We start from the raw sequence: 21,217 nt of genomic DNA, 5'->3' as shown, positions 1-21,217 counted from the left end.
GAGCTTGCAGGTGGATTCAGACAGGCTGCCTGAGGAGCGTCATGAGGAAGATGGACCGCTACAAGCAGGAGGAGATTCAATAAAGGATTCAATAAAATGTTTCTATAACAACTTTGCTGCATCTCTGTGGATGAGCATCTTCTGTACAGCATTACATTCCCTATATTATCATTTATAATCCGTTTCCTGTTGCCAAATGTGCACAGTATCAGAGTAAACACCAGTTAAAACACATGTGCTTAATGTAAAGGACATTTTTTCAACTGAAAATATCTTTGCACCTCAACACCTGTATCCAGACTCTTCTGTTATTTCATAATTTCCGTGAAGAACTGGAGTTTAACGCGAGGACTTCAGACACTTGTTAGTGCGATCACTATTAGCCTCTGACGTTGGCGGCTCAGATCCCCGTCCTCCAGTTACCTTCCCGGGCTTCCCGCCCAGCTTTGTTCTCCCAGGCATCTGATGTTGGATGCTGCAGGTGAAGGTGTGTTCTGGCAGGGCGAGGCCTGCAGGAATGCTCGTCTCATCTGGACCGCGTCGCTGCCAACACAGGGGATGCATTATGTGTGAAGTCAACACCATCCACCCACCCACATATCCTCCTTTTCCTCAGCTTTGCCGCATTGGCAATAAAAGCGGCAGCATCTGTTCCTCCTCTGTTCTTTTTAATCTGCAAGTATTTCTCTTAACTCTTCATATTTTCTCTTTTATTTAGGAGTCAATAAAGTCTATTTAGAACTTTAAACAGCAGGCAGGCACATTCATGCTGATTATCAGCTCATAAAACATATATTCCACTTCTCTTAACCCTTAAAACTCCAAGCAGTTTGGTTCGTGTTTTCCTCATTTCCAATTCTTCCTGCTATTATCTACCTGCTATCCTCACTAAAGCACCTCCACCTCAGCTGCATCACCAACGTCTTCTTGGCTTTATTCCAGCCATAGAGGATCATTATTTTTCTGCTTTTCTCATGACTTGTTGATCTTTGGCTGCTCCTGATTGGACACTACGTCAGTTGAAGCTCTCTGATTGGTGGAATTTTTGACAGGAAGTAGTTATTCATCATTTCCAGGTGAAAATAGAGTGAAAATAGTGATTTTTAAGAATGGAAATGTGATAAATAACGGCGTTACCATGGACCTCTGTGGATTTACCACATAGTCTCTGAATAAACACTACATGTTGTGGTTTGTAAACTTCCTGGACTAGATGTAAAAGTCTGGAAAACTTTTGTAGATTACCTTTCCGGTGAGATATCCATCCCTGGGTGCATTCACATCAGGATAGTCTACAAGACTATCCTGATGAGGGGCGAGATCACGTTCACGCTGCACTTTGGTCAAACCAGTCAAACCATTACAATAACATATCCCCATTCCCACCAGAGGTGGCGCTGCACTAGTATTTAGCAGAAGAGAGGACAAGACCCACGTGAAGAAGAAAACTCTGTTTCCTCCACCCGCGAGTTAAACATGGAGACAAAACTATGGCTGTTTTGGGTTTTTATTGTGTCTTATGCAAGTATACTGCTCAAAAGAACCGACTTTCCGAGTAAAAAGACCGATTCAGATCAAAAAGGCTGATGTGAATGTTCCCACTGCATTTCCTGAGATACCGGTGATGACAGGAGATTAGCTGCATGACGTCTTGTGGATGTTGATAGTGTTAGAATGCAGTGATAATGTCCTGGCAGGTGAAGCACTGGAGCAACTGGGATTATCCAGTAAAAGGACAAAGAGCATTTGATTTCAGCAGCTGAGTTGTTATAAGTTCTGGCCCAGTGTCCTGAATTACTGCCGAGGCGAATAATTCTCACATTTCCGTCTGAATTTGATTTTCTTTTTAGAGATGAGATGCTTTTTTTTTCCCTTTAAGTTTCAGATTTTGTGTTTTCAGATTCAGATCTTCACAATAAAGGTCTAAACATTTATCTCACATTTTCACATTTCTAGTTTTTCAGTAGTTTTTCAGTGTTTTTTGGCCCCTGGTGGGGATGGAATCAGGAGCGACAACAGAACGCAGGATCCTGAAGGCATCAGGAAACAGAAATAAAATATAGCTCTGCAAATTTATTATTAAAGTTTATTTAGAAATGCACAAAAAAACTTATTGAAATTCAAATTAATACAAACATCAGATTTTTTTTCATCCATTTTGTTTTCACAGTTAAACTTGACTTTCATTTTCAGCTTGCATTTTTTACCATTTCAGATGTTTCCATTAAATTAAGAAACATTGATCAGCCTGATGGTTTCAGATTACACCATTAATAAGAAGGATACTGTTTTAACCACAGGCTGTATGTAAAGAGATAGACGGAGCCTGCGTGGCCTCGTCTGTAGGTTTCTAAACAGCTAAGGTTCTAAACCAGCCAGATAATACAAAAATGGGAAAAGATGTGGAGCTGAGAGGAGGGCTGTGAGCGTGGGGGTGGATGATTGACAGCCATCAAACACCAACCTGCCTGTAGCTACGAGCTAACTGAGCTAAGGCGCGCTGTTAGCAGATAAAAACCATAGTTGTCCAACACTCTGCCTTCTTGCAGCGGGAGATCAGGTACCTGTCAATGAAATGAACTCACACACTCACACACACCTTAACAGTTGTCGTGAAGGTAAACCTCACCTATTAAACCTAAACATGTGAAGTTGGTCCTGTTAAGATTGGAGTCTATTGGGACTGACGCCCCCTAGTGGAGGAAGTTCGTCAAATTTCATCTTCAAGATGTTAAATTAAGCATAAAAGGTGAAATTGTTTGTATAATCAGGACGTCGGGCGGTAAGACCGCCACAGATCGGTCCGAGTCCAGCTCATCGAGCACAGACTGATCCAGAACCAGGACTAGTTTGAGACCGGACTTCTTCACAGGAGGACGTTTTTAAAGGTGCTGCTGCTCTGCCGTTTGCAGGTTTCATACCACTCATTCCTGTCTCTCACAGCTGTGTGTGTGTGTGTGTGTGTGTGTGTGTGTTTGTGTGTGTGTGCAGGAACTCAGCTCTGGTCTTTCATGCTGGTCTGCCTCTGTTTTTCTGGCAGATTTAACCTCAGCTTGAACCTGAAGTCTGGTGGTCTAAACTTGCAGACCTGAATGGGCTGCAGAGCCAAGAGGCCTCCAGAGACCTGGACCAGAACTGGTCTCCTAAACCACAGGACCTGGACCAGAACTGGTTCCACTAAACCACAGGACCTGGACCAGAACTGGTCTCACTAAACCACAGGACCTGGACTAGAACTGGTCCCACTAAACCACAGGACCTGGACCAGAACTGGTCTCACTAAACCATAGGACCTGGACCAGAACTGGTCTCACTAAACCACAGGACCTGGACCAGAACTGGTCTCACTAAACCACAGGACCTGGTCCAGAACTGGTCTCACTAAACCACAGGACCTGGACTAAGACTGTTCCCACTAAACCACAGGACCTGGACCAAAACTGGTCTCACTAAACCATAGGACCTGGGCCAGAACTGGTCTCACTAAACCACAGGACCTGGACTAGAACTGGTCTCACTAAACCACAGGACCTGGACCAGAACTGGTCTCACCAGACCACAGGACTTGGACCAGAACTGGTCTCACCAGACCACAGGACTTGGACCAGAACTGGTCTCACCAGACCACAGGACCTAGACCAGAACTGGTCTCACCAAACCACAGGACTTGGACTGCTGATCTAAATGTGGTCTAGACGTGGTCCCTGACGGCAGATTCTGCTGCAGGACGGCCCATCAGCAGATTCCAGGACTGAAGCCAACCTGCGAGCTCTTCGGTCTGGTTTGAACCAGTTTTTTCTTGGTGTCATTTTGACAGTTTGAGCGGCGACCAGTTTGTTGTTTCTGCTCATGTCTCTCTGGCGTTCGTGTTGTTGCACGCCCGTTAGTCTCAACGGTTTCCCAGGAGACACTGCTCTGTGTTCGGATCGATTCGTTTCATTTCCAACCAGAGGAAAATCCTTCGCCGTTGCTCCCGAGCTCGCGGGGTTCAGTCAGACTCCACGTTGAACACAGGCTCAGACCTTTTCAGAGGCTGAATGTGAGGTCTGACACATGATGGATGTTGCAGTCAGACTGGAGCGATGGGAAGCGGTTTGAACATGTCTGGTTTTACCTGCTGGATTTAAGCCCAGGTGTCAAGATGTCTGTTTAGAGGTGGAGCACCCAAAAGCAAAAAATGCTGTCATCAGAATTCATTAAGTTCTAGGAAGAAATGTGTTTTTGTTAATGTGCCAACGTGAAGGTTCATCCGAGGAGATTTCCACATTTAAACAAAACATTTCAGAAACTTTTGTCCCAAGTATTCGTCAAGCCGAGTCGGGTCATCACCAAAACCTTCCTAAAGATCTTCTTCAGTTCTTTATAAAGATGTTAAGTTTCCTCAGAAAACTCATCAACATGTTTTTAGACCAGCAAGGTCTAAATACTGTTAATAATAATTTATATTTATTGCAGATTTTATCAGTAGGTTAGCATGATTGCTACAGAACTTATTATTGAGTTAACAAACGTGGAACTGGACTGAGACTGAAGGTTTTCCAGGCAGACTGGGTCTGCTGATCCAGAACAGTAAATCCTAAGCGTCTGTCTGTTGTTGCAGGGGCTTTCTGGATTTCTGGCCTCATGTTTTAAATCATTCGCTCGTATTTGTTGTTGCTTTGCTTTATTTAATGCTAAATGTTAGCGTTAGCACAGCAGTTAGCAGTAGATAGCACAGCAGTAGCTCATGCAGCTGCTTCTCCGCCTAACAACACAAAACTATTGTCTCGCAAGTCTGTGTGTGTGTGTGAATGTGTCTCCATGGTGATGCTGGTGGGGTTGGGCAGGAAAAAAACCCATCATGATTCTGTTTCCGTGGTATGGGATGGTGTTTAGACAGCCGAGTATTTCTGATGTTGACAACCGTATTGACTCTTTTTTTAAGCCATGAAATGATTCTCATGGGAACTCAGATGTCCTGGTTTCTCCTGAGGAGGCGGAGATGCTGAGAACTTCGTGTTCATCAGGGAGACACAGCTGAATCTACGTCTTCCACTTAAAATGGATCCAGTATTTTTTGTGGGTTTTATTAACATCAACACATTGTCTGAACTTTAACATTTAGAGACTTTCCTCTCAGTAAAACCAAAATCTTTATGACATCATCAGGAGATTTCACGAGTTGGATCGTGTTTTTGTGCTCCGTGTTTTCAGTGTCAGTCATTTTTGGAAAATCAGATCCTAAATGCAGGTTATATGGAAATAGTCTTTTTTTTTTTCCGTTTTAATTAAGATTTTCTTATATAGACAACATTGACAAAGAACAGAAACAGAAAACACAACATAAACAAGGCACATATAAAAATATTAATAAAAGATAATTCTCTTAATCTATATCATCCAACCCTCCGTCAACAAAGATATTATTCTTCTCCAGAAAGTTATAAAAGAGAGTCCATATTTCATTAAACCGGTCCAGTCAGTTCCCAGTTACAGTTGTGCTCATATGTATTCATCCCCTTTCATTAAAGAAAAGCTGAATTTACAACAGTCACTCAAATAACTGGAGACTTTAAAAAGGAACAATAACTAACAATTTGCAAAAATATAATTTAGTTATATAAGACACTATTTTTTCATTTAATTGAGTTGAAGAAAGAAAAAAAACCAAACAAATTGGTCCTGGACAAATGAGAGACTTTTCTGTTGAACAGTGGGACAAAATACCTGTCAACAGGTGCAGAAGTCTGACTGAGAGGAACAGAAAACACCTGACTGGAGCGGAAACATTAAAGCATTGTTCAACTAAATATTACTTTATGACTGATGGAATATGTAATAAATTATCTTATTTGTTTGCTTTTTTTAAAAAAAAAAACTTCTATTGAACCAGAATTAGAAAATAATGTAATGATTTTCATAAATTTTTTTATTTATTATTACTTTAGTCAATTTCAGCTTATTTTACAGGCATCTGTTTTTTCCTTCTTTAATGAAAGGGGATGAATAAATATGAGCACAACTGTGTATGGCTTATCTTTTCCAAAGCAAGTGAGAAAATCATTCCATTCAGTCATTGTGAAAGTGCAAGGAATGTCCGAGTTCCACGATGCTGCTTCCAGAAAACAAATGTTTAATAAAAATGTAACTTTTTTTTTTAAACTGTGAAATTCTTTGGAAAATGTTTAACAGACTAATCTTTGGGTTTACAGGAAATACAGCAGCGCTGTTCAGAATGTGACCGATGCTTCCTGGTGGTCCTGTGGTTGTGATGTCTGCTGTGTCTTTGCCTCTGCAGTGAACGACGTGGAGGAGAGCGAGGGCCTGCCGTCGCTGGACAAACCGGGCTGGTACTCTCAGGGCAACTGGCCACATCTCCACGAGCTGCTCAAGACCATGACGGGGAAACCAGAGCCGAAGGTAGGCCAACGTTACAGGAGCAGGCAGCTAGAGCTCTGCAGACGGAGAGCCTCCAGCTGGCTTTGAGCTGGACTACATCTGCAGCTTTTGGCAGAGCCTGAAAGAGATGAGGCCTTCATGATAAATCAGCTGAAGCAGATTCACACCGGTGTGATGAGGAGGAGGAACGTGGCTCTGGGTGTGACTGACGGGATAACTGGGCACCAGCATGCTGGGAGCTCGCTGATACAACAGACTTGTCTTCTGACAGGAATGACAAACTTCTTCTTGTTGATTTGTTTGTTCATATAGAAGCTAAATGTTCTGGAAGCGTCCTTCTGACGAGGCCCGCGCTCAGATAACAAACCCAGCTGAGTCAGAGCTGTAATCTCTGATCACTGCGGCTTGTTGCAGCCTCTGCTACACACACTCCTCCTCTGTCCTCTGGCAGGTTGACTGCTTTAACAGATGAGACGTGTGTTTTCATGGCTTCTGCGTCTGAATCTGCACAATCTAAGGTCTGTTAAAGCCTCAATCAGTCTACATTTTTCCATCTCCACAGCGACTAAAGGCCATTTTTAGAGATTGCCTGCATTCCCCAGGTGGAAACGTTGCCTTGCAGACTCTTTCACAGCCGTACGGTGGGAGTGGTTTACGTAAAGCTCACAAAGCTGAAGGATGAACGTCTGCATGGATGTTTTATTTCAGACATGGAGCTTCTTTATGTTGACAAAACAACATGTTTATGATGTTTATTACAGCATCAGGGAGAGTTTAAACAGAGGATTATCTTAGTGTGTGGGCTTCTGGTGGAATATTTTACCTTCAGTCCTGAAGTTTGGGGATTTTTTACCTGGAATAAACTTTTTGAGGAGAACTGCTGCTGCTCAGAACCAATTATAGGTGTGTTCTGGGTTATAATGCTCCAGTCCAGCGATCTGTCAGCAGCCATACAGTCTAGGTTCATGATAGCACCTCCACAGTTAGCCAACACGCTGTCCTCGTGCTCATTCTCAAATAAAAACTTTGACATTGAAGTTCTAAAGAGTTCTGCACAGAAGATTCAAGTTACCTGCTTGGATAGTTTCACCATGCACTTTGTATGGAAATATATTCAGATATTCAGTTTGTTTGGTGTGAATAAAGATTTACGGCAACTTTGCAGGTGATGAAAAAATGATGCAACCCTACATATTTATGTATATGTTTACTAGGGCTGTGACGATATGCTTTTGTCCTGATTCCATTCCGATTTTTTGGTGCCGATTCGATTTAAATTGCGATTCTCACAATTCTTCCAAATTGCTGATTTTTGTAGAATAAAAACAAAATAAATGTACAAAACCTTTTCATTTTTCTTGATTTCATTGAGGGAAAAAACAACCCAGTAGTCTGACCATCATTCTACTGCTATAAAGCCTAAGAAGACAAGTAAAAAGATCAATAAAGACAATAAAAATGACAAAAATTTTATAATGGATTATTTTTATTTATTTTAAAAAAATAGATTTTTTAACAAAAAATCAATTTTAAAATTGTGAAGCAAAAAATCCTGATTTTTGATTTTTCGATTCTATTTTCCCACCCCTAATGTTTACTATCCTATTAATTGCATTAAATTTAGCGATTAATCGCAGCGTTCAGGCCTTTACACTCTGGGACTGATGCAAATAAACAACGTGAAACTGCGACTAATTAGGAGGTGAAATATCGCACACCAATGGCAAAGTGAAATTACGATCAAATGATAAAGATCCTAAAAACAACGGAGAAGATGGTGAAAACAAACATGGATTTAACATCAAGCGACAACATGGTGCTGATGTTGCAAAAGGAAAGAAAAAAAGAGGCACTGGGTTCATCCTGTTCTAGGAAAGAGAGAACTTGTCTAGTCCAGGACCTGAAGCTGGACCACGGCCGCTTCAGGTCCTGGACTTCAGGACGGACTTCAGGACGGACTTCAGGACGGACTTCAGGACGGACTTTAGGACGGACTTCAGGACGGACTTTAGGACGGACTTCAGGACGGACTTTAGGACGGTCTTCAGGACGGACTTCAGGACGGACTTTAGGACGGTCTTCAGGACGGACTTCAGGACGGACTTCAGGACGGTCTTCAGGACGGACTTCAGGACGGTCTTCAGGACGGACTTTAGGACGGTCTTCAGGACGGTCTTCAGGACGGTCTTCAGGACGGACTTCAGGACGGACTTTAGGACGGTCTTCAGGACGGACTTCAGGACGGTCTTCAGGACGGTCTTCAGGACGGACTTCAGGACGGACTTTAGGACGGTCTTCAGGACGGACTTCAGGACGGTCTTCAGGACGGTCTTCAGGACGGACTTCAGGACGGACTTCAGGACGGTCTTCAGGACGGACTTTAGGACGGTCTTCAGGACGGACTTCAGGACGGACTTCAGGACGGACTTCAGGACGGTCTTCAGGACGGTCTTCAGGACGGACTTTAGGACGGACTTCAGGACGGACTTCAGGACGGACTTCAGGACGGTCTTCAGGACGGTCTTCAGGACGGTCTTCAGGACGGACTTTAGGACGGTCTTCAGGACGGACTTCAGGACGGTCCTCAGGACGGACTTCAGGACGGACTTTAGGACGGTCTTCAAGACGGACTTCAGGACGGACTACAGGACGGACTTTAGGACGGACTTTAGGACGGTCTTCAGGACGGACTTTAGGACGGTCTTCAGGACGGACTTCAGGACGGACTTTAGGACGGTCTTCAGGACGGACTTCAGGACGGACTTCAGGACGGACTTTAGGACGGTTTTCAGGACGGACTTCAGGACGGACTTCAGGACGGTCTTCAGGACGGTCTTCAGGACGGTCTTTAGGACGGTCTTCAGGACGGACTTCAGGACGGACTTTAGGACGGTCTTCAGGACGGTCTTCAGGACGGTCTTCAGGACGGTCTTCAGGACGGACTTTAGGACGGTCTTCAGGACGGTCTTCAGGACGGACTTCAGGACGGTCTTTAGGACGGTCTTCAGGACGGACTTTAGGACGGACTTCAGGACGGACTTCAGGACGGACTTCAGGACGGACTTTAGGACGGTCTTCAGGACGGACTTCAGGACGGACTTTAGGACGGACTTCAGGACGGACTTCAGGACGGACTTCAGGACGGTCTTCAGGACGGTCTTCAGGACGGACTTTAGGACGGTCTTCAGGACGGTCTTCAGGACGGTCTTCAGGACGGACTTCAGGACGGTCTTTAGGACGGACTTCAGGACGGACTTTAGGACGGACTTCAGGACGGACTTCAGGACGGACTTCAGGACGGACTTTAGGACGGACTTTAGGACGGTCTTCAGGACGGACTTCAGGACGGACTTTAGGACGGACTTCAGGACGGACTTCAGGACGGACTTTAGGACGGTCTTCAGGACGGTCTTCAGGACGGTCTTCAGGACGGACTTCAGGACGGTCTTCAGGACGGACTTCAGGACGGACTTCAGGACGGTCTTTAGGACGGTCTTCAGGACGGACTTCAGGACGGACTTTAGGACGGTCTTCAGGACGGACTTCAGGACGGACTTCAGGACGGTCTTCAGGACGGTCTTCAGGACGGACTTCAGGACGGACTTTAGGACGGTCTTCAGGACGGACTTCAGGACGGACTTTAGGACGGTCTTCAGGACGGACTTCAGGACGGACTACAGGACGGACTTTAGGACGGACTTCAGGACGGACTTTAGGACGGTCCTCAGGACGGACTTCAGGACGGACTTCAGGACGGTCTTCAGGACGGACTTCAGGACGGACTTTAGGACGGTCTTCAGGACGGACTTTAGGACGGACTTCAGGACGGTCTTCAGGACGGTCTTCAGGACGGACTTCAGGACGGACTTCAGGACGGTCTTCAGGACGGACTTTAGGACGGTCTTCAGGACGGACTTCAGGACGGACTTTAGGACGGACTTCAGGACGGTCTTCAGGACGGTCTTCAGGACGGACTTCAGGACGGACTTCAGGACGGTCTTTAGGACGGTCTTTAGGACGGTCTTTAGGACGGTCTTCAGGACGGACTTCAGGACGGACTTCAGGACGGACTTCAGGACGGTCTTCAGGACGGACTTCAGGACGGTCTTCAGGACGGACTTTAGGACGGTCTTCAGGACGGTCTTCAGGACGGACTTTAGGACGGACTTCAGGACGGTCTTCAGGACGGACTTTAGGACGGACTTCAGGACGGTCTTCAGGACGGACTTTAGGACGGTCTTCACGACGGTCTTCAGGATGGACTTCAGGACGGACTTTAGGACGGACTTCAGGACGGTCTTCAGGATGGACTTTAGGACGGTCTTCAGGACGGACTTCAGGACGGACTACAGGACGGACTTTAGGACGGTCTTCAGGACGGACTTCAGGACGGACTTTAGGACGGTCTTCAGGACGGACTTCAGGACGGTCTTCAGGACGGACTTCAGGACGGACTTTAGGACGGTCCTCAGGACGGACTTCGGGACGGACTTCAGGACGGTCTTCAGGACGGACTTCAGGACGGTCTTCAGGACGGACTTTAGGACGGTCTTCAGGACGGACTTCAGGACGGTCTTCTAGGACGTCTGTGGAACAGTCTGAGGATCCTCTTCAGCAGCTAGCTGCTGGCTTGAAGAAGCAGAGACTAATGATAAAGACACTTGATAAAGACATGATGATTCAAAATTTGAATGAAGCAGCAACAAAGTGACACTTGCAGAATTCGCAACCGGCTACATGATGCTGTCAACACACCTCCTCTGATTGGTCGGTTATGTATCTGCTGGATGCAAACATTAAAGCCGGGGAAGGTGATGTTGGAGAGCTAGCAAGATGTGAAAGTGGCACCCTGTTTTGGCTCCTCCCCCTGCATTGACTCCTCACCCATATTGGCTCCTCCCTCTGTCTTCCCTCCTCCCCCTCTGGTTTTGCTCCGCCTCCTCGCGTGATCCAAGGCTTTTCTATTCGCAGCTTTTTCCACCAATGATTTTCTCTTTCTCGGCTGTTTAGCAGGAGGAAGCAAATAAACCGAGCCGTGTCGGGGAATCCATCCTGCATTTTCTCAGCCATGTTTGTCTTCCGAGTTTCTTCTTCACTACTTTGTAGTTTCATCCTAACACGCTGTTTATATGCAGGGTGTGGCTATCAGGTATGCGCTGCTGGAGGGGGAGGAGGGGAGCCGGGAGAAGAAGCTTATGAAATATAGGAAATGAACAACTCCATTTTGGTCGGAACATTTGGATTGGTCATAGTTTTTAAAGATTTACAGTAAACTGAGGGGTCTAACTATATTTCTCATTGTTCATGATTACAAAATGTACAGACTGCTATCAGGAGGAGCCACTTCACCCAGAGTAAAACAAAATGTCTCTGAGCAACGTTACCTACTGTAGCTTTAAGCCAAATTAACCTGTTTGAAAAAAATAAACTCGTAAAATCACTGGAAATAATTTCATCACTGATGTGAACGTTCTCGTTGACAAGATATTTATTTAATAACGCTTTTAGAGAAGTAGTGTAAATGCCTTCACTGGCAAAACAACCTTTTGCTTTAAAATGATTTCTTTGTAAAGAAAGTGCAGTAACTTCTGGTTGACAAACACTAAACAGTGAAACATCTTCTAACAGCAGTAACACACCAATAGTTAAAGTAGTCATGTAATAAAAGCAAATTTTATAAAAATAAAAAAAAAGACAAAAATTTCAGGAACGACAGCTGTTAAAAGCTGACATGAGGAATCCTGCTCAGGCAGATCCGTATTGGCCGAGGCCAGATCCAGTCATGGTGTCCCCCTCCTCCTTCCAGCCCTCTGCTTAATGCCCCCTCTGTTCCTCGGCCATGTGGAGAAAGCTCGGTGGAATCCAGTGTCAACCTGCACTTAGAGCTTCTTTAAACAGTCCTCCAGGGTGACCCGAGGCGCTCTGTGTTTTCACTGCACTCCACTTTCACCTGACAGGACGTAAAGCAGGTGGGCTGAATGGAGGCATTCAGGGAAGATTACAGTTCACTGTAAACACAGTACTGAAAACGACGGGTCACAGGAGGGCTGGCGGGACATGATCGTACAGCTCCCACTGGAGAATCTCGGCTCTTTTTCTTTGTGAAACACCTATTGCTGCTGTCAGACTGCATTCCAGCCCCAACATGTAGGTTTATTCAGAGACTCTATATGGTAAATCCATAGTGACCCATCATAACATCATTATTGATCACATCACCACCATGTTGCTAAGAGACCTCTATTTTCACCTGGACATGATGATGAAGACACTTCCTGTCAGACTTTCCACCAATCAGAGAGCTTAAACTGACGGTAACGTCCGATCAAGAGCAGTCAAAGGTCAACAAGTGATGAGAAAAGCAGGAAAATAATGATCCTCTATGGCTGGAATAAAGCCAAGAAGACATTTGGGATGCAGCTGAGGTGGAGGTGCTTTAGTGAGGATAGCAGGTAGATACTAGCAGGAAGAAGAGTGGAAACATGGAAACAGTGTGTGTGTGTTTCAGACGTGAGAGAATGATGTGCAGAAAAGGCTTTGTCACTGCTGAACTATGTGTTATATCTACAAACTTCTGGTTGCTCTTTATGCTACTTTATCTATTCATGCATTCATTTTACATCATTTTAGCCTCAGAATGTAACAGCTGAGGCTAAAACATCACGTCTCCATGGAAACGTCACATCTGCAGAGATTAAAAAGGTTCAGCATCTACAGGCTGGTTTATATTTTTAAAAAAAGAAAAAATGGTTTAAAAAAAAAAAAAAGCTTGGCAGCTAACTGTAAAGTGACTTTAAATTTGGCATAGTCGTACCTGTAGGATTTACAGAGAAGGTCTGAAGAAGAGAAAATATCCAGTAAGCAGCAGCTGTCTGGACAACTGTCCAACAAAACAGCTTTTGGAATGGGAGATTCTCATCATGATGAGGTGGAACGGGAGATTCTCATGGTGATGAGGTGAAACGGGAGATTCTCATCATGATGAGGTGGAACGGGAGATTCTCATGGTGATGAGGTGAAACGGGAGATTCTCATGGTGATGAGGTGGAACGGGAGATTCTCATGGTGATGAGGTGGAACGGGAGATTCTCATGGTGATGAGGTGGAACGGGAGATTCTCATGGTGATGAGATGGAACGGGAGATTCTCATCATGATGAGGTGGAACGGGAGATTCTCATGTTGATGTGGTGGAACGGGAGATTCTCATCATGATGAGGTGGAACAGGAGATTCTCATCATGATGAGGTGGAACGGAAGATTCTCATGGTGATGTGGTGGAACAGGAGATTCTCATGGTGATGAGGTGAAACGGGAGATTCTCATGGTGATGAGGTGGAACGGGAGATTCTCATCATGATGAGGTGGAACGGGAGATTCTCATGGTGATGAGTTGGAACGGGAGATTCTCATGGTGATGAGGTGGAACGGGAGATTCTCATGGTGATGAGGTGGAACGGGAGATTCTCATCATGATGAGGTGGAACGGGAGATTCTCATCATGATGTGGTGGAACAGGAGATTCTCATGGTGATGAGGTGAAACGGGAGATTCTCATGGTGATGAGGTGGAACAGGAGATTCTCATCATGATGAGGTGGAACGGGAGATTCTCATGGTGATGAGTTGGAACGGGAGATTCTCATGGTGATGAGGTGGAACGGGAGATTCTCATCATGATGAGGTGGAACAGGAGATTCTCATCATGATGTGGTGGAACGGGAGATTCTCATGGTGATGTGGTGGAACGGGAGATTCTCATGGTGACGAGGTGGAACGGGAGATTCTCATGGTGATGAGGTGAAACGGGAGATTCTCATCATGATGTGGTGGAACGGGAGATTCTCATGGTGATGAGGTGGAACGGGAGATTCTCATCATGATGAGGTGGAACGGGAGATTCTCATCATGATGAGGTGGAACAGGAGATTCTCATCATGATGAGGTGGAACGGGAGATTCTCATGGTGATGAGTTGGAACGGGAGATTCTCATGGTGATGAGGTGGAACGGGAGATTCTCATCATGATGAGGTGGAACAGGAGATTCTCATCATGATGAGGTGGAACGGGAGATTCTCATCATGATGAGGTGGAACAGGAGATTCTCATCATGATGTGGTGGAACGGGAGATTCTCATGGTGATGTGGTGGAACGGGAGATTCTCATGGTGATGAGGTGGAACGGGAGATTCTCATCATGATGAGGTGGAACGGGAGATTCTCATCATGATGTGGTGGAACGGGAGATTCTCATGATGTGGTGGAACGGGAGATTCTCATGATGTGGTGGAACGGGAGGTTCTCATGGTGATGAGGTGGAACGGGAGATTCTCATGGTGATGAGGTGGAACGGGAGATTCTCATGGTGATGAGGTGGAACGGGAGATTCTCATCGTGATGAGATGGAACGGGAGATTCTCATCATGATGAGGTGGAACGGGAGATTCTCATGGTGATGAGTTGGAACGGGAGATTCTCATGGTGATGAGGTGGAACGGGAGATTCTCATCATGATGAAGTGGAACGGGAGATTCTCATGGTGATGAGGTGGAACGGGAGATTCTCATCATGATGAGGTGGAACGGAAGATTCTCATCATGATGTGGTGGAACGGGAGATTCTCATGGTGATGAGGTGGAACGGGAGATTCTCATGGTGATGAGGTGGAACGGGAGATTCTCATCATGATGAGGTGGAACGGGAGATTCTCATGGTGATGAGGTGGAACGGGAGATTCTCATCATGATGAGGTGGAACGGGAGATTCTCATGGTGATGAGGTGGAACGGGAGATTCTCATGATGTGGTGGAACGGGAGATTCTCATGATGTGGTGGAACGGGAGGTTCTCATGGTGATGAGGTGGAACGGGAGATTCTCATGGTGATGAGGTGGAACGGGAGATTCTCATGGTGATGAGGTGGAACGGGAGATTCTCATCGTGATGAGATGGAACGGGAGATTCTCATCATGATGAGGTGGAACGGGAGATTCTCATGGTGATGAGTTGGAACGGGAGATTCTCATGGTGATGAGGTGGAACGGGAGATTCTCATCATGATGAAGTGGAACGGGAGATTCTCATGGTGATGAGGTGGAACGGGAGATTCTCATCATGATGAGGTGGAACGGAAGATTCTCATCATGATGTGGTGGAACGGGAGATTCTCATGGTGATGAGGTGGAACGGGAGATTCTCATGGTGATGAGGTGGAACGGGAGATTCTCATCATGATGAGGTGGAACGGCAGATTCTCATCATGATGAGGTGGAACGGCAGATTCTCATCATGATGAGGTGGAACGGGAGATTCTCATCATGATGAGGTGGAACGGGAGATTCTCATGGTGATGAGGTGGAACAGGAGATTCTCATGTTGATGAGGTGGAACGGGAGATTCTCATGGTGATGAGGTGGAACGGGAGATTCTCATCATGATGAGGTGGAACGGGAGATTCTCATGGTGATGAGGTGGAACAGGAGATTCTCATGTTGATGAGGTGGAACGGGAGATTCTCATGGTGATGAGGTGGAACGGGAGATTCTCATGGTGATGAGGTGGAACGGGAGATTCTCATCTCATGCTTCTTGTCAATATGTCCATTGCTTAGTAATATATTTACCACATCAAGAATTAAAAAGGAAGTCCTACCTGATAATAGAAGTTGGACAGTGAGTTTAAGGTATTAGTGTAAGTAGAAGTATATCTGTGCCTTTCATGTGATACTGTTGGGTGGAACAGCTGTATGCCGTCGGCCCTCCTCCTCCTGCATCGGCCCCATGCAGTGAGCAGCACAATGAGCTCATTAAGGCCTCTACATGCCTGCAGCTCTGTTTACCTGGAGCCAGGTTTAGCTTGAACTGCAGCTCTGAGTGATGAACTGACAACAGGCAAAGCAGCTCAGTCTGCCTGCAGTATGATTTATTTTCCTTTTAACCATCTGAGCTTCATGCTGGAGGTCTTAACTTCTTCCAAACCAGCGTAGTACGGTTTGGAGTGTGTAGTAATCTCCCGCCCACCTGAACAAACTCACCTCTTCATACAAACTGCAGTCACATCTATGAAGCCAGAAAGAGTTAGGGTGTAAAGTGAGATATTGATCAGGATGGAAGGTGTGAGGACAGATTAAACCATCTACTGATTATTTACTTTGTTTATTAGCCAGTATGAACCAAACATCTCGAACAATCTACCTTACCCTCCTGAAAGATGTCTTTATTCCACTTTTCTCCAGGTGTGTTGTCCGCCAGGAGATTGGACCTAAATGAAGTTTAGATTATTTTCTATCCTGCAGTATTTTGACCCAAACTTCCAGGAGTTTTTCCCATCATGCTCTGCAGCGAGAACCTCTGACGCCAGCTTTTTGTCAGCAGTTGCCATGGTGACTACAGGTATCAGAGCTCCATTGATGATGGTTTTTTATAGTGGTTTCTGACTCTGGGTTAAGATTGTGAAGCATTGATCAGGAACCAGAGACCCAGACTTTCTGATCAGTTAGTTAACGCAGACTTCTGCACCAGGTCTCAGCTGTTGTTGAGACAGTATGTGGTTTACCTTCATCTTTCTAAAACCTGCAAGAACTTCTCTAAGAAAGACCAGCTAGAATCTGACATCAGAATAGAATTAAAATGAAAACGGATGCCAAAAAGTTTTTATTTTTCTGGTTTAAGTGAATTTAAATTGAAATAAATGCAAAGATTAATCAGTTCCAGCTGTTCTCTAGAAGAAATGTTCATTCCAACCTGGCTTCAAGCTACTGGAAGCTCTCCTCCATGATAATTTGCCTCTGCACAGGAATCACTAGCTAAATAAATATTCTCTGCAATGCTGTGAGTCTGGCAGCAGCACTGCCGAGCCACCAGAGGTGCAGGGTTTCTGGGGAGTATGAGGACCAGCTGTGGCTGGGAAAGTTTTTTGGAAATGTGATTCCTGCAGACATGGATCCACAGGCCAAGCTTTTCCCTTCTATTTGTTTACATGTGGAGGTTTCAGCAGAGCGCCATGAGGGGGGAGGGAGAGGACCCTGGAATGCCGTCTTTCCTTCTTCTGACTGCCAGACTGCTTTAAGGAACTTTGATTTAGATGCATTTCACATGCACATGCAGCCCCAGGTCTGGAAAAGTTAGGATGCTGTGTAAAACGTAAATACAAACAGAATGAAGTAATTACCAAATCCCATCAACACAGTATTTTTATCCCGCGTTAAAACTGAGACATTTTTCATGTAAAATATGAGCTGATTGTGAATCTGATGCAGCAACATGTCTGTGAAAAGTTGGAACAGGAGGCTGGAAAAGTAACTGGTACACATGTGAAACAACTGGAGGAGCTTTTAGAAACTAATCAGGTTTACAGTCATCAGGTCAGCAACATGAAAAGAAGCATCTCAGAGAGGCAGAGCCTCTCAGATGGAAAGATGGACGGTGCTTCACCAATCTGAGACAAACTGGATCTAACTATGGTGAAAAATTTTCCTCAGTGTAAAAATAGTAAGATTTTGATTAAATGAAACTGGACGTCTGTGAATAAAGAATGTTTTCTGTGGTAGTGTTTTGGGTTTGAGTCCTTCCCTGCTCCTCTGGCTAGTGGAGTCCCCCAGGGCTTCATCTTAGGACCGCTGTTTTTTCTATTTACCTTCTTCCTCTGGGGCAGGGAAGCCCAACTCGAGTCTTTGTGGACCGCTGTCCTGCAGGTTTTAGTTGTGTCCTGTTCCAACACCAAGCAGCTCCAACAGCTTGTTGATAAGTTTGTACAAAGAACTTTTCATTTCAGTCAGACGTGTTGACTTCTTCAGAAAACACGGCATCCGTTTCCACTGCTCTGCAGACAGTTTCACATCACAGGTGCATCAATGCTTCCATTAAACCTCTTTTAGCTTGTTCCAAAGGTGTGAAAGCATCATCCTAAACTTTATAAACTATGAAATGAAATGAGAGTCATTGGTGTGTGGACCTTGTGGCTTATGTGAAACCTCTTCTCCCAGATCTATGCTGGTCAAACAGCGTGCAGCGTTAACAGTAAAAGCACTTTATAGACAAATTGATGACGACGGTGGGAGCAAACTGCAGAATATGAGAAAGTTTGAATCTGTTCTGGTTTAGTTAAAGTCACGTATCAGCCTGAAGTGAGAGAGTCCGCCACCCCTGTAGCATTCCTGGCTTCATTTCCTCTGCAGGTTCAGACAAACAGACGGGACGAGCTGCCGAAACGTGAAGCTTTGAGCTGCTGCTCTTCACTTTGGGAAAACCTGCTTTATAAACATAGCCAGCGTGGTTGAGATGACTTCTGCAGACTGGTGTCTAGTTTCAGCCATCCTGACCTGCCACTCTTTCTCTTTTCACCCTATAGGTGGTGTACTTTGGCGACAGCCTGAGGTCGGACATGTTTCCCGCCACCAGCTTTGGGAAGTGGGAGACGGTGATGATAGTGGAGGAAATGGAGGGGGAGGGTGTCCCGAAAAGTGACGCAGCGATGTCTAATGAGGCTCAAGTGGAGCCGCTGGAGAAAAGGGGAAAGTTTGAGGTAAGTTCAGTGAAGCAGCTGTTTCCGTTTAGCATCCGCTGGCCGGGCTCGGCCCCAGCTCTGCCCTCCCGTCAGCATGAACCAGGAGTCAGCACATACACACCGAACGCCGCTTTCATGCCTCTGCTTTCTTCTTATGTGCTTCACTGAAACATTTCTGTCCTAAAACTCACTGTTTATGATCCATAAAGCCATTAGAAACCCTGACGTGACGTGACGAAACACACTTCAGCTCCACCATGAAGAAGGAGAACTGCAGCGTGTCTTATGTAACACAGCCAAGGGGAAGAAATAAAGCAGCAGGATGTTGTGATAAAAAAGTCAGAAGTCAGCACATCTCGTGGAAAAAAAAAACCCACCAGGACCAGAACTAAACTTCCTCTTATTCCAAACGTTGTAGACCATCACGCTGTTGGATATGTGACCACAGACGGAGAGGCCTGACATCACGCCATCCAACCAGCTGAACTTTTCTGTCAAAACGTGTGACAACCGTACGTTTTCCTGAAAAACATCCCAGCAGAATGAATCTGTTCATCTCAGTGTGATCCTGCTTCAACTGGCCCAGTTCTACTGGTTTATCACCACTTTCACTGTGTCTTTTCCCCATCCGGACAGAAACCCAGAGTTCCTGGTCTAAAGTTAGATTAAAACATGTCACAGTGAATCACCATCACACTTCAGCGCTGCATTAGTTTCACCATCTGAAAGTCCATTCTACAGAGGCATACACACTGGGTGTACTGGTACAGGCTGGACCTAGTCTAGCAGCGCGACTGGGGCAAAGTTTAAAGACACCACTATTACTGTCATGTGGACATTTGTAAAGCCGATACGCTTCAGATATAATCTGTTACTGTGAATGTTTATCATCAGTCATTAGTCATATCGTAGTCATGGTGACTAAAACCAGTAAGCCACATATCGCTGTGGTTTGACTGGTTGATTTAGAATGATGAAGTCAGCCAGTTTATTTCCTGTTAGTGTTAAGCAACAACATAACCAGCTGAATGAGGGGAGATGTGGGGAGAGTGCAGCCTTTCGGAAGCTGTTGTACGCCTGGGATCCAGCCTGCTCCAGCCAATAGCAGCGGGTTTCGGGTCGACTCGTCGTCACTGCAGGGAAAATCATTTCATACTTATTCATTTATTTATTTATTTGTTTATTTGGTAGGGACAGTACAAGAATACATTGCCACCTAGGTGACTGATGCCATGTACATAAGGCTTATAGCTGCAGGCTAATTTATGGCCCTGGTTAGGCTTTTCAAGGTGTTAGTGCAGTAAAAAAACACAAGATTAATGAAAAAATACATCATAAAATAGTACACATATAAGAAAAGAAAAAAAAGACAACATAACATATCTGGACATTTCACATCCCGACTCCATACAAAGTTCAGGGCTGCACACTTTTGGCTGCTCTTTAACCAGAGCTTCAGCTTTAATGTAAACAGTCTCAGGTCTGATTGAGACTTCAGCTCCAGAGGTAAAGAGTTCCACTGTTGTGTCCCTTTTTAACTGAGAATGTCCCAGGACAGTCCTGGACCTCTTCACTCTGCAGATACCACTGACTCCAGCTCTGGTTCTGACCCCTTCATTGGTGTACTTATGCACTAATTGGCACATTACAGTGGGTGCAAGACCATTAAGACACTTGAATATATTTTTCACAAAAAAAAAGTAATAAAATTATCAAATACATTTGTGCAACTTGAGTCGACATGCAGGGTCTAATCATACGGAAACAATTTAAATTTGTCTTGATGGTTTTGGACATTTTCCTGACATGGGCATGAAATTTCAATTTACTGTTTGTTAAACGAGCTCATCCCAAAATGTATTTTATGTAAGTTTAATTAACATCCTTTAATGTTACCAAGATGTTTGACATCCTCCATCAGTTTGTGGAGGAAAGTTCGGTCATGCTGGAGCAGCAGAACCAGAGCCAGACTTGATCCAGAAGTTCTGAATCTGTTGTGGGAACTGATCTGGAGCTGATTGTCCAGAGCAGAATGCTGCTGAACTTGATGGAGGATTCTTCACATCCTCAGCACAGCACTGTACAGAAACATCAGTGTTCAGTCAGAGGCTTCTTCATGTTTTAGGTTTGCTTCAGGTCAACACCAGGGGTGCCCAAACTTTTCACCTCCAAGAGCCAAACTGAAAATGATCCAGTGAGCTTTAAGGATGAAACACAAGTAAATGCATGGAGTTATTTTAATTATTGTCCAATAACTAATGCAGTTTATTCTTTCAGATCTGGGCAAATAAAATGTTATATAAAAAATCAATATAGCAGTAGAACAATAAAGCCATA

General features: G+C 45.0%; 1 protein-coding gene across 1 annotated transcript in view; it reads left to right on the top strand.

Moving 5' to 3' along the window:
* Positions 1-21,217, top strand: part of nt5dc1 (5'-nucleotidase domain containing 1) — a 98,223-nt gene that overhangs the window by 69,695 nt on the left and 7,311 nt on the right. Inside the window, exons 9-10 of the mRNA XM_079255593.1 lie at positions 6,278-6,399; positions 18,725-18,898. Of these exons, the coding sequence (XP_079111719.1) occupies positions 6,278-6,399; positions 18,725-18,898 (296 nt within the window). The remainder of the gene's footprint in view (positions 1-6,277; positions 6,400-18,724; positions 18,899-21,217) is intronic.

This window comes from Telmatherina bonti (genome assembly GCF_933228915.1).
Source record: "Telmatherina bonti genome assembly, chromosome: 16".
NCBI classification, from domain to species: domain Eukaryota; kingdom Metazoa; phylum Chordata; class Actinopteri; order Atheriniformes; family Telmatherinidae; genus Telmatherina; species Telmatherina bonti.
Note: the sequence above shows the minus strand (reverse complement) of the source record. Positions and strands in the feature narration are given on the sequence as shown.